Below are 13,532 nucleotides of genomic sequence, written 5' to 3' on the forward strand. Positions count from 1 at the left end.
TCACTGAGACATATTCACATGAGATTGTAGATTTTCCTTAACAACCTAACAAAAGTTTATTCCACAAAAATGCAAACAAAATAGATCAAACTAATCTATCTAGATGGGGCAGTATGGTGGCTCAGTGTCTAGCAGAGCTGCCTCACAGCACAGGGATTCCAGCCTTGGGTGACTGTCTGTGTGGAGTTTGCACATTCTCCCCGTGTCTGTGTGGGTTTCCACTGGATGCTCCAGTTTCCTCCCATAGTCCAAAAGATGTACAGGGTTGGTGGACTGGCTAAGCTAAATTGTCCAGGGATGCATAGGCTAGGTGGATTAGCCACGGGAAATGCATGGTTACGGGGGTAGAGTCTGGTTAGGATGCTCTTTAGAGAGTTGTTGCAGACTTGATGGACTGAGTGTCCACACTGTGGGGATTCCATATAGAAGACAGTTTTAAAATATCTTAAAACACACAGCAAAACAAAGCTTTCAACTTATTTCTCAATAGCAAATATTTACAGAAATTCAGGTTCAGAGAATTTATGCCCCTATATTAAATCTGACTAAACTGATTATCTCTAGTTTTTTTTATTTTATGTATTGTGGAGTCTTCTTGCGTGAATACCTATGATACTAAGAGTCTAGATATTCTCAGCTTCTAATAACTTGCAAATTTCTAACCAATCCTTTCTGGTCTGTACGTTCCACAGAGTAGACTTCTGGTGAGGTAACTTATTCCCTGTTATATTCTGAGAACTCCATTCCAGGACAGAAACCAAACTTGTCTCTGACTCTAGTCAGGTCTCCTCTAATCTCCCAAAAACATGTTGAGTTTTTATGAAGTAAAATCAATCCTTGGTTATCCTGAAATGAAGTGTTGAAAAGTGTGGTGCTGGAAAAGCACAGCAGGCCAGACAGCATCCAAGGAGCAGGACAATCGACGTTTTGGGCATAAACCCTTCTTCAGGAATGAGGCTGTTGTGGCAAGTGGGCTGAGATAAAAAGTAGGGGGGGGAATTTGGGAGAGGGGCACTGGGAATACGATAGGTGGAAGGTGAGGGTGAGGGTGATAGGCCGGAGAGGGGGTGGGGGCAGAGAGGTCGGGAAGAAGATTGCAGGTCAAGAGAGCGGTGCTGAATCCGGGAGTTGGGACTGAGATAAGGTGGGTGGAGGGGAAATGAAGAAGCTGGAGAAATCTACAGTCATCCCGTGTGGTTGGAGGGTTCCTATGCGGAAGATGAGGCGCTCTTCCTCCAGGCGTCGTGTGGCCAGGTTCTGGCGATGGAGGAGGCCAAGGACCTGCATGTCCTTGGCGGAGTGGGAGGGGGAGTTAAAGTATCCTGAAATGAAGCAAAACTAATAACCATCCATTGTCTATCCTACATGTAGGAAGCAACCATATACAAATAATACTCCCTTAATACTCAACAGCCAGTCACCTGCTCTCTGACCTTGTCCTTTTAAAAACAAAGTCCTGAAGACAGTAACCAACACCCATGTATACATAAATTAAATACATTACATCACACAACCGAAGTCAAAGTCTGACCTTAAGAAGCAAGGCTTGAGTAGGTTCCCTTAACCATCATGAACTTCAATGACAGTTTCCTGCCACTGTAAAGTGTTGGCTCAGCTACTTCATTAGAACCATCAATTTTAGTATACTTTCATAAACGAAAAGCAGATAAAACTTTGAGTATTACCTTTCTCATATGAAGAAAATTAATTTCACAGGATGTTGTACTAAGTATAATCTTCAAGAAAAACATGATTTGAGGCCAAAGGATATTTAAACCAGTTGAACCAACATAATATAATGTTTTAAAGTTAAATATTCCAACATGTTTTAATATTTACAATGAATTCTGCCTTTACTATTTTGTAATGGAAACTATGTGTGTAAAGTTGACATCTTGAAACCATACCTGTCTATCAGTGGTGACATGCTAATTCCTGGCCAGTTTCAGTTTTAAATATCAACGTCAGAAACTTGAATGAAAAAAATATTCAATAGATATTCATGTCTGTCATAATATGGTATGCACTTCCCATGATTGTTCCATTTGAAGCCTGTGACAGCTTTCCTCGTTTCATCTTTGTTGGTACCATCTCTGCAACACAATAGTATCTCCTTCAATTTGTATATTGTGTAACTTTAAAAATCTTGTGTCCATTGAAACTTCCTGCAAATATCACAGTGACTTCCTATTGAATTATGTAGGCTTCAACATCCCCAGCAGCAATGCAATTGGGGCACCTATTACAATCTTGCTGGATTTCTAAACTTATTGATTTTGACATTTCTTTTCAGTCAGGAGACGACCTTCGGCAGGACATGCTTGTTCTGCAGCTGGTTAAAGTGATGGACAGGATCTGGTGCCAGGAGGGGCTAAATCTGAGCATGATCATCTACAGGTGCATATCAACAGGAAGGGGAAGAGGTCTGTGCTACAGCGTTGTCTTCTTTATTAAACATATTAGACCCTTTAAAAAGGTATAACGCTTAAATTACATTGATAAAAAGTTTACATTTTTTGCAAACCAATATTTTTAAGATCATCCTTGCTGGATTAAGTTGCTCACTATATTTAGAAATATTTCAAGTGCTTATAGCAAAAATTTCATATCAATATTTTTAGCATTACACACAAAGAAGCCAAAATATTTTCACTTCAAAAATTAATAAGTAATGCTCTGCATTTGTTAGAAGTTTGATGCTGATGAAAATGAAAGGCATTTTCAATAAAAATGATATGAAATCTTCCGTGAACAACTTACTGAAGATCATGGTATAAATTCAACCCTTATATTTTAGTTTATTCATTTACTGGATGTGGCATTATTGAGTAGGCAGCATTTATTGCCCACCCATAATTGCCCAGAGGGCAGTTAAAAGTCAATCACATTGCTGTGGGTCGGGGGAGTCACATGTAGGCCAGACTAAGTAAGGATGGCAGTTTCCATCCCTAAAGGACATTTGTGAACCAAATGGATTTGTCCTGACAATCAGTAATGATTTTCTGCTTATCATGAGACACTTAATTCCAGATTTTTATTGTATGAACACATCACTATCTGCAATGGCAGAATATGAACTTGGGACCCCAGGACATTACCTGAGTTCTAGATAAATAGTCCAGCGATAATACCACTAGGCTATGATCTCCCGATTTGTTACCATTGTACAGTGATTGATTTATTGCAAGCAAAAGCAAAATGTTCAAGGCCTTTGTACACTGCTTCACTCAAGCTCTTGGACTCCTTGCAGGCTTGGTAGAATTGGTCCCTGATGCCACAACACTTGCCAAGATCCATATGAAACATGGTATCATTGGGCCACTCAAGGAGCACACTCTTTTAAAATGGTTCCAGGAACACAACCCCACTGAAGAACAGTACAAGAACGTGAGCATTAACCTTATGTTTGCATCATGGGTAAAACAAAAGTGGTGGTCCTCTACTGCTGTAGTATTTTTCTATTATATAACCAGTGATTTGGGAGCTGCTTGTGATCAGTTCAGTGTTGTTGTGATTACTTCAAGCTCCCATCCTTTATTATTTGCCGTGTATTGAATGGAATTTACAATTGATCAAAGCAGATCTTGTATAAACTTGTACATTCTATATTCAGAACAGCATTCATACATTTGAGAGAGGGATGAGATTGCTTGATATTATAAAGAGAGTTTCCCAAAATCCATTATATTTGCAATCCAATAGAGCAAATTGGAGTCAAAGTTGAGGGAGAATTGAATGCAGATTTAGAAGACTGAACCATATTGGTATAGCCACAGTGTTCCATTAGTAAAATCTCACAATTGCAATACTTCCTGCAGGAGTCACTGCTTGAGGTTTGGTACAACAGCACTGAGTCAACTTCAAATTGTATTGTTCCTGCTTTAAGGGCTGGCTATGCTAATAAGTCAAGAACCAGAATGAAATGACATGATGAACTGCTTTGCACAGTTCAACAGAAGCAAGCTCAAGCCTATGTACATGTACACTTAATTATGATTGCAACTTGTAGTCTCAGGTGTTATATAAAGCTGATTTCAAGTTATTTTGTGTTACAATTCACATAAATAAAATCCAACATGGTGGCAGTGGTGGGGATTTTTCTTAAGAAACGTAAACTGTGATGTGAACTTGCTTCTGATGATGTGGAGACACCAGTCTTGGACTGGGCTGTACAAAGTTAAACATCACACCACACCAGGTTATAGTCCAACAGGTTTATTTGGAAGCGCTAGCTTTCAGAGTGCTGCTCCTTCATCAGGTGGTTGTGGAAAATAGGATTGTATAACACAGAATTTATAGCAAATGTTTACAGTGTGATGTAACTGAAATTATATATTGAAAAAGACTTGGATTGGTTTTAAGTCTCTCATCTTTTAGAATGACCATGTTGGTTTCAGTTCTTTCATATGTAAATTGCCAAAGTTTTATTTAAAAAGTTACATTCTCAAGTGAACTTTAACAATGTAGGCCCAGATAATGTATTGAAGATGTGAGTTTCCCTGTGAGGCTCTCTGTGCCACCATGGTCAGACTGATTCTAATCTAAAAGATGGATTCACAAAATCTTACATGGATTGCTTCTGATGGACTGTGCATGGTTGTTGGTTATGTGGTTTCATCCTATTCTTGGCTCATTGAGATATCCAGCTGTTAAAGCAACACAAATTCTTCAAGCAGTAACACAACAATTCCCAATCTCCTCAAGCAGCTACTGTTACACACAAGAAACAGACTGTCAGTAACAGGCGTCACTTAGCACTTTCAGAAAGGGTTGGTTAAATATTTGATTAACCAATGACTCCAGAATGAATCATTAACCAGACATTTGTTGACTCCAATGAATGTAAAAGATCCCATGACATGACTCAAAGAAGCGCAGCTATCTTGGTGAACATTTACCTCTCAATCATAATAAAACAGCACATTAACGGATCGGAAAGTTTTAGAAATTCTGAGCAGTTCAAGCAGGGATTTAAGGATTTTAGGTCTTTATCTTTTCATTATAATTCAGCTTTCCACCATCCACAGTACTTTCCTCTCACATTAATTCATCAGTTACCTTAACATTATTTTCAGGATTTGGAGATGCCGATGTTGGACTGGGATGTACAAAGTTAAAAATCACACAATACCAGATTGTAGTCCAACAGGTTTATTTGGAAGCACTAGCTTTCGGAGTGGTGCTCCTTCATCTTTCAGGTGATTGTTTATATTTACAGGAACCTGCTAACCAAATCAGTAACTTTGTAACAGCAGTGACAATAAATATAAATTCATCAGGCATAATATGCTTTAGCATTTAACCGTAATTTTCATACATCCACCAATGGTAATGATACCTTCCGCAGCCTACTGCCTAAGTTTTGGAGTTAAAAATCACACAGCACCAGGTTACAGTCCAACAGGTTTATTTGGAAGCACTAGCTTTCAAAGCGGTGCTCTTTCATCCTTCAGATGGCCACCGAGACCTCTCTCTCGTCCACACTGCCAATGTTTCCTTCAGATAAAGGAGCAGTGCTCCGAAAGCTAGTGCTTCCAAATAACCCTGTTGGATTATAACCTGGTGTTGTGTGATTTTTAACTTTGTACATCCCAGTCCAACACCAGCTCCTCCAAATCATAAGTTTTGGAATTCTACTTCAATGTTTTCCTAAGTTCTTGGTAGCTCCAAAGAATTGAGACCAATTGTGGCTGGGCTTTCCTAAAAAGCAATAATAATACAACAGACTGCACTTACTGGAAAATGCTGAACCTGTTGGTTGATAGTTCTGATTACTGTAATACCTTTCTTCTCGATAATTCATGAAATATGAGTCTCTGGTTGGGCCAGCCTTTGCTCTCCATCACCAACATGCCTTGAGAAGTTAATGGCAAACTGCCTTCTTGACCAATGGCAGTTCATGGGTTTGGGCACACCCCCACTGCTACTATAAAGGAAATTCCAGGAGTTTTACACAGTGACAGTGAAGGAACTGTGATATTGTTCCAAGCTAGTTTATTGTGTAATTTGGAGGGAACTTGCAGGATAAAGTATTCCTGTAGGTCTGCTGCCCTTTTACTCCCACATGGTGGAAATTGTGGTGTTGAGAGGTCCTATTGCAAGTTGTTTGCCAGATTCCTGCATTGCATTGTGTCGATGGCACATACTGATTACTCTTTGCTGATAGTGGAAAGAGTGATTGTTTAAGGTGGTGAACTGGGTGTCAATAATGCAGGCTGTTTTGTCCTGGGTAGTGTCAAGTTTCTTGGATGATATTAGAGCTGCCCTCATCCAGACACATGGCCTATATTCCATCACACTCCTGTACTTTTTCTTGTACATGGTGAACAAGTTTTGAGGAGTCAGGAGGTGAGTTACTCAACTCAGGATTCCCACTCTCTAACCTGCTCTTGTAGCCACAGTATCTTTACAACCTGTTCATCATAATAGCCAGGATATTGACAATGGGGGATTATTTGAGGTAAATGTGTTGAATGTCAAGGGGAGCACAGACTGCTTTGTATCTGAGAATGGAACAGAACACTACATAATCATCAGCAAACATTCCTACCTCCAACCTGATGATGGAAGAAAGATTGTAGATGAAGCAGCTGAAGATGGTTGGGTTGAAGATATTACACTGAGGAACTCTCTCACAGATGTCATGGAGCTGAGATGCACCAACCACAATCATCTTCCTTTATGCCAAGGATGATTCCAACCGGTGGAGAGTTTTCTCCCTGATTCCTATTGAATGTTACTAGAGCTACCTTGATGTCAAAGGCAGTCACTTGCACCTCAACTCTAGAGTTAGCTGTTTTATCTATGTTTAGACCAAGGCTGGAGTGAGGTGAGGAGTCAGGTGACTCTGGTAGAACCTAAACTGAGCATCAGAGAGTAGACAAGTGCTGTTGTGACACCTTCCATCACTGTGCTGACGATTGTGAATGGATTGACAGAGTAGTAATTGGGTGATTTGGAGTTATTCTGCTTTTTGTAGCCAGGACATATTTGGGCAATTTTCCATATTGTAAATTAGATACCAGCAGTGTAGTTGTACTGGTAAATCTTGGCTAAGGGCCCAGCTTATTCTGGAGTACAAGTTTTCATACTGACAGATGGAACGTTATCAGGGCCCATAGCCTTTGCAGAAACCAGAGCCTTCAGCTGCATTTTGATAGCATGTGGGAAGAATTGTATTAGCATCTTAAGAAGATTTCACAGGAGGAAACCAAGGCTAATTGTCAATGAGAAGTGTTCAATAATATTTATTCAGTAAACAGTAAACAGTAACATATTACAATGCTTCCTTCATCTAAAAAGTCAGCAAAAATTTCACAAACTGCTTTGTAGTGGGGTTAACTGAAAACTCAAGTTGCAGTTGAGTCAATATTGGTTAAAGTATTCTGTGTAAATGAATATTCCTATTCAGTTGTAATTTTTTTGGATGGATCTTGGCCACAATTAATGTAGTGGCTGGAATATGATAGATATTCCAATAAAATCTGTGATCTTGCAAGGAGGTATGCGAATTTGAGTGTTGTGAGTACAAGATAGTCACCATATTCATATATGAGCATGCACAGGGAGGTCTTTCAGTTGCATGCACTGATGTGAAGTCCAGGGACTTAATTTTCAATCTGGGGGTCAGAAACCCACCACCCCAATAATTTCCAAGTCCTGAGCCCAGATCTTAACTGCATTACTCAGGAGACATTATCTTTACATACATATGGTCTCATACATTGTGCTGAGCTCCACCAGGCAGCAGTAGCTGACTGTTAAGCATCATCCTGTAGGGAAATGACAGCCATGGTGGCGCCTGCTACTACTTTGCAGAATCAAGGAACAGAAAATCAGTGGGCCAGGAGGAAGAATCCCACAGTTGGCACAGAGTAAAGGTGGTGCAAAACCTTCCTTTTTTTTATCCCCACACTCCACACAGTCTTTCTCAGAGCAATACAGAATGGAGAGAAGAACAACACTTGCAAACAAAAAGTGGTGAGTTAGTGTCAGCCCGGATTACACACTGAACTTTATGGAGTGGAATCTGAGCCTGCAGCCTTCTGACTTGAGAAGTTAGAATGCTAATAAGTGACATAAGGTTGAGAGCAAGTTCATCAGGGATCATTGGATGTTTGCATTGACTGTCAGATTAATTTGGTCTTTCCACGAATTATTGAAAAGGATCGCCGAAGGAATTTCTAAACTCTTTAAATTCTCCTTCTCTGTACCATGTATGACCAAAGAGGATTCCATCAATCATGTTGAAATAAAGCTGTTTTGATTCTATCCTGGCATTATGGGTTCCTGCCAATTGGATCTCACAATTGTTGTGCTGAAACTAATAGTGAGCAAGACCAGTTATTTAGTTTGAACCTGGACTGCTCAGTAGCAGGTCTTGCCCAATACGTGGAGTCTGGCTGGTTTCACGAGGCCACAGGTGGAGCCTGGGATGAGTCCGGAAACTTTTAAAGACCAAGAGATGTTAGACCAGAAAGAGACCATTCATCCCAAGTCTACTCCACCATTCAATTAGACCATTCTGCTAATATTCTGCTACACATTCCTACTTTTTCTACATAACCCTCATGCCCTTACTGATTAACCATCTGCCTATCTCAGCCTTGAATCTACTTAACAACCCAGTCTCGACAGCCCTCTGTGGTAAAGAATTCCACAAATTCACCACCTTCTGAGAGAAGACATTCCTCCTCATCTCTGTCTTGAGCATGTGACCCCTTATTCTGAGATGATGCCCTCTGGTACTGGATTCTCCCACAAGGGAAAACAACCTTCCACATCTGCCCTATCAAGTCCCCCAAGAATCTTATATGTTTCAATCAGATTGTTTCTCATTCTTCTCTATCCCAGTCAGTAAGCCCAAACTACTCAACCTCTCATCATAAGACTGTCTCTCAATAGATGTATTAGACTCAACAGCCCTCTTTGGACTGCCTCCAAATGCCAGTATAACTTTCCAACATAAGGGGCCTAAAACAGATCACACTATTCCAGCTGTGGTCTGACTACTAGCCTTGTCTCATTTTAGCAAAGCCTCCATATTTTTAATGCTCATTTCTCTTTGAAATAAAGGCCAACATTTGCCTTCACGAAGGTGAATATCCAAAGACTTTTCACATGGCTCTGCAGGGCAATGTTTTCACACAGAAGGTGGTGCGTACATAGAACAAGCTGCCAGAAGAAGAGTTAGAGATGGATACAATTACAACAGTTAAAAGACTTTTGGTGAGACACAAGGATAGGAAAAGTTCAAAGTGATATGGGCCAAACACAGGCAAATAAGACTAATTCAGTTGAGGAAACCTGGTCGATATGGATGAGTGGGCCAAAGGGCCTGTTTCCTTGTTATATAACACCACGATTCAATTACCCACTGAACTTGGACGCTGGCTTTTGGAGATTCGTGGATGAGGATTCTAAAATCCCTTTGTATATCTATTTATAAATGAAGTACCATGATGGAGGTAGATTTTGTTTCATTTCCTGGATTTAAAGTTTATGTTGCATCGTTCATGTATTACTGTTTTGCTCATTAGGCTGTGGAAAACTTCGTCAACTCCTGTGCAGGCTGGTGTGTTGCTACGTTTGTTTTGGGCATCTGTGACCGCCACAATGACAACATAATGCTGAAAACCACAGGCCACATGTTCCACATTGACTTTGGAAAAATATTGGGTCATGCTCAGATGATTGGAAGCATGAAAAGGTCAGCATATTTATCTTTTTCTCCAGAGTGTCTTACTCCTCACATCCTTGGGGATGATGTCAAGTCTCAGTCCAGAGATGACAGCTGAAACTTTTGGCTGATAATCAAGTACAGTACTGAGAGAGTGCTACATTATCTAAATGTTCAGGTTCAAGGTCATCCTGAGGTGCTATCCGGCCGCTAAGGTGGATGTTAAATCTGGGCGGCACAGTGGCTCAGTGGTTAGCATTGCTGCCTCGGAGTACCAGTGGCCAGGGTTCAATTCCCTTCTCAGGTGACTGTTTGTGTGAAGTTTGCACATTCTCCGTGGGTTTCCTCCCACAATTCAAAGATGAGCAGGTTAGATGTGTTATGACACAGCGGTGAGCACCTCTGTTAATTAAACCAAACACCCAGAATAGCTCACCTCACCTCGTAATCTGTTAAAATATGAGTGACAGAGAACTCCCAAATTCCACTATTTAAAGAAAGTAATATCAATTTGTTCTTTAACTCTAAAGGTGGACATTGAACAACAACTGTTCATAACTTGAAGCCCCCTTTCTCTTACAGCTTAATATCTGCCTCCAACTCTGTAACAGTATACTGCTCCAATAAAACAATTACTAAACTTACAAAACCTTCATTTCAAATCCATACAGCAGCTGTTGTTGTCAGTGTCTTTCTTCTTCCGGATGAAGGTTCTCCCTGGGTCACCTTCTTTCTTTTTACTGTGAAGATGTTTCATATGAAAAGATACCTTTGATCGAGAGTGTTTCAGATGACAGTTGTTCTCTGACCTTCAAAATGCCTGCCTTTTTTTGTATCCCTGACATCAAATCATCTCATAGGTTCGATTTTGTCAAACAATAAATGAAATAAATTTTAGTATCCTGGGGCATAATTTAAACTTATTGGTTAAATTTAAATTGTTGTCAAAACAGCAACCAACTCAGGTATCAATTTCACAGCCAAATGTTACATATTTTCAATTTTCCAGTATACTCTGAGACTGTTATCTAGTCATATTACACAGGTGCTTGTCAGCTCAGCACAGAACAGCATTCAGTCTCTCTTAAAGATACATTACACGCCTTCAACTTCATAACAGGTGGATTGGCCATGCTAAATTGCTCATAGTGTCAAATTGCACACTAGGTCGATTCACTTTGGGAATTGCAGGTTACAGGGATAGAGTGGGATGCTCTTGGGAGGGTTGGTGTGGACTTGAATGGCCTGCTCCCACCCTGTACAGATTCTATAATATCTCAAGGCAATATTTGAAAAAGATTAGAAGGGTTCACCCCAATTTCCAGGCTGATAATTGTCTCTTAACCAACATTAATAGAATGGTTAATATCTAGTTACTTATCTTAGTGCTGTTTGTGGGATCTCGCTGCGTGTTTCCTAATTGACAACACTTATCACAAAGACCTAGTGGTTCAACAAGGCAGTTCACCATCACTTTCTTAAGGGCTATTAGGGATGGGCAATAAATGCTGTCCCTGCTAGTGATACCCACATTCTGTGAATGACATTTTTTTTAAATGACGATACTTCAAAATTACTTTGTTATGCTAAAATGTAGTAGACGTGCTCGGGTTATGAAAGGTGCTAGCTCTTTTATCATATCAAAGAGTAAAGTTTCTGTTTATTAATTCAAAAGAGTACAGTCCATATGTTAATCAGGGTCTGTCCATGATTACAACCAGGGATCGTGCGCCTTTTATATTTACATCTGAAATGGAGCATTTCATCACAGAAGGTGGAAAAGATGGAGCTCGTTTCCAGATGTTTGTGGATCTAAGCTGTCGGGCTTACAACATCATTCGACAACACACTCAACTCTTGATGAATTTACTGGAGTTGGTAAGAGCAAAAATACACTTTTTGAAACATCAAGGTCCTCAAAATCCCTGAATCAAAGGAGTAGATTTCCGCCTGGTCGTGGTGAGGGTAGAGGTTTTGTGCACAATTTTTCCATTGCTAAAAATCATTTTAAGGTACTACTAGGCGACTAAATACAGTTCTTCAGACTGTGGTCTGCCTCACCATCTAACCCCTGCACCAAGGGGGCAAACCCTGGACTACCCCAGAGATTCCTTCCGATCTAACCCTTAAAAGCCACAAGGCTATCTTCTGCGGACTGCAACACAGGTCTGTGTAATTGGGGAAAGAGGCGGTGTTTAGTTGGATAGGGATTGACAAAGTTCCAGACCCAAGCATTGAGATTCCTACAAAATCAAAACAAAATGGGGAAAATTTCAACCCACTGCCTCACATGTTTCCTCTTAAAAACAAAAGGCCAGCAGCCCCAGATAATTAGAGAGTGATAATCCAAACCTATCTGATGTAATCTTCAGATGGAGCTCTAAGTCCAAAATGAGCCTAAACACTGCTGAACTATACAAGTCAGAGAGCCACTCTGACAGTGCGACCTTAGTAACATGTGGGACAGGATGTGCAATGTTGGGCATCCTTATCTGAGGGTGTTTGAGAGGGTGCTTAGAAGTGTGCCTAGGAGATATTTCATTTTTAATTTTGTTGCACTGTTCTCAAGCTCATTAAAATCTCAATCCCACTGCTGGCTTCCCACCAATCTCAGGATCACCGCATCCTCTCAGTTAGATCCAACATATCGGACTGTGAAGATGCCTGCTTCCTGCTCTCCCAGTGCTGACAAGCCACAGGTTGTACCGATGACAATCCACAATTTAGACTATAAAACCCCATAACCCAGTGGTAACTCTGTGTGTGTGAAGAGTGTGTGTGTGACTGTGAAGAGTGTGTGAGAGTGTGTGAAGAGTATGTGAGTGTGAAGAAAGTGTGTGTATATGTGAAAAGTTGTTAGTGTGAAGAGTGTATGTGTGTGTGAAGAGTGTGTGTAAAGAGTTGTGTGTGTGAAGAATGTGTATGAGCATGAAGAGTGTGTGAGTGTGAAGTGTGTGTGAGTGTGAAGTGTGTGTGACTGTAAAGAGTGTGTGAGTGTGAAGTGTGTGTGAGTGTAAAGAGTGTGTGAGTGTGAACAGTGTGTGAGTGTGAAGAGTGTATGAGTGTGAAGAGTCTGTGTGAGTGTGAAGAGTGTGTAAAGAGTTGTGTGAGTGTGAAGAATGTGTATGAGCGTGAAGAGTGTGTGTGTGAAGAGTGTGATTGTGAAGAGTGTGTGTGAGTGTGAACAGTGTGTGAATGTGAAGAGTGTGTGTGAATGTGAACAGTGTGTGTGAGTGTGAAGAGTGTGTGAGTGTGAACAGTGTGAATGTGAACAGTGTATGTGAGTGTGAACAGTGTGTGCGAGTGAAGAATGTGTGTATGAGAGTATGAAGAGTATGTGTTTGAAGAGTGTATGTGTGAGTGTGAACAGTGTGTGAGTGTGAAGAGTGTGTGAGTGTGAACAGTGTGTGAGAGTGTGAAGTGTGAGTGTGAAGTGTGTGAGTGTGAAGAGTGTGTGAGTGTGAACAGTGTGAATGTGAACAGTGTGTGTGAGTGTAAACAGTGTGTGAGAGTGAAGAATGTGTGTATGAGAGTATGAAGAGTATATGTTTGAAGAGTGTATGTGTGAGTGTGAACAGTGTATGAGAGTGTGAAGTGTGAGTGTGAAGAGTGTGTGCGTGAAGAGTGTGTGTCTGTGTGAGTGTAAAGAGTTTGCATGTGAAGAGTGTGTGAGACTGAAGAGTGTGTATGTGTGAAGTGTGTGTATGAGTGTGAAGAGTGTGAGTGTGAAGAGTATGTGTGAGAGTGAAGAGTATGTGTGGGTGTGAGAGTGAAGCATGTGTTTGTGTGACGTGAAGAGTGTGTGTGTGTGTGAATATGTGAGTGTGAATAGTGTGTGTGCATCTTTGTGTGT

The 13,532-nt window shown here is 40.6% G+C and overlaps 1 protein-coding gene across 9 annotated transcripts in view; it reads left to right on the forward strand.

The window, feature by feature from the left end:
• LOC122561603 (phosphatidylinositol 4-phosphate 3-kinase C2 domain-containing subunit beta-like) overlaps positions 1–13,532 on the forward strand; it is a 230,771-nt gene that overhangs the window by 142,587 nt on the left and 74,652 nt on the right. For all 9 annotated transcript variants that reach the window (XR_015761176.1, XM_087999661.1, XM_087999666.1 and 6 more), the window contains 4 exons: positions 2,294–2,423; positions 3,251–3,387; positions 9,540–9,709; positions 11,401–11,557. Coding sequence is in view for 8 of the 9 variants with exons in the window: in XM_087999661.1 (XP_087855787.1) it covers positions 2,294–2,423; positions 3,251–3,387; positions 9,540–9,709; positions 11,401–11,557 (594 nt within the window). In the remaining variant the exon portion in view is untranslated. The remainder of the gene's footprint in view (positions 1–2,293; positions 2,424–3,250; positions 3,388–9,539; positions 9,710–11,400; positions 11,558–13,532) is intronic.

Source organism: Chiloscyllium plagiosum, unplaced genomic scaffold (genome assembly GCF_037043375.1).
Source record: "Chiloscyllium plagiosum isolate Xiang-an unplaced genomic scaffold, Cpla_swu_hap1 HiC_scaffold_23, whole genome shotgun sequence".
In the NCBI taxonomy this organism is placed as follows: domain Eukaryota; kingdom Metazoa; phylum Chordata; class Chondrichthyes; order Orectolobiformes; family Hemiscylliidae; genus Chiloscyllium; species Chiloscyllium plagiosum.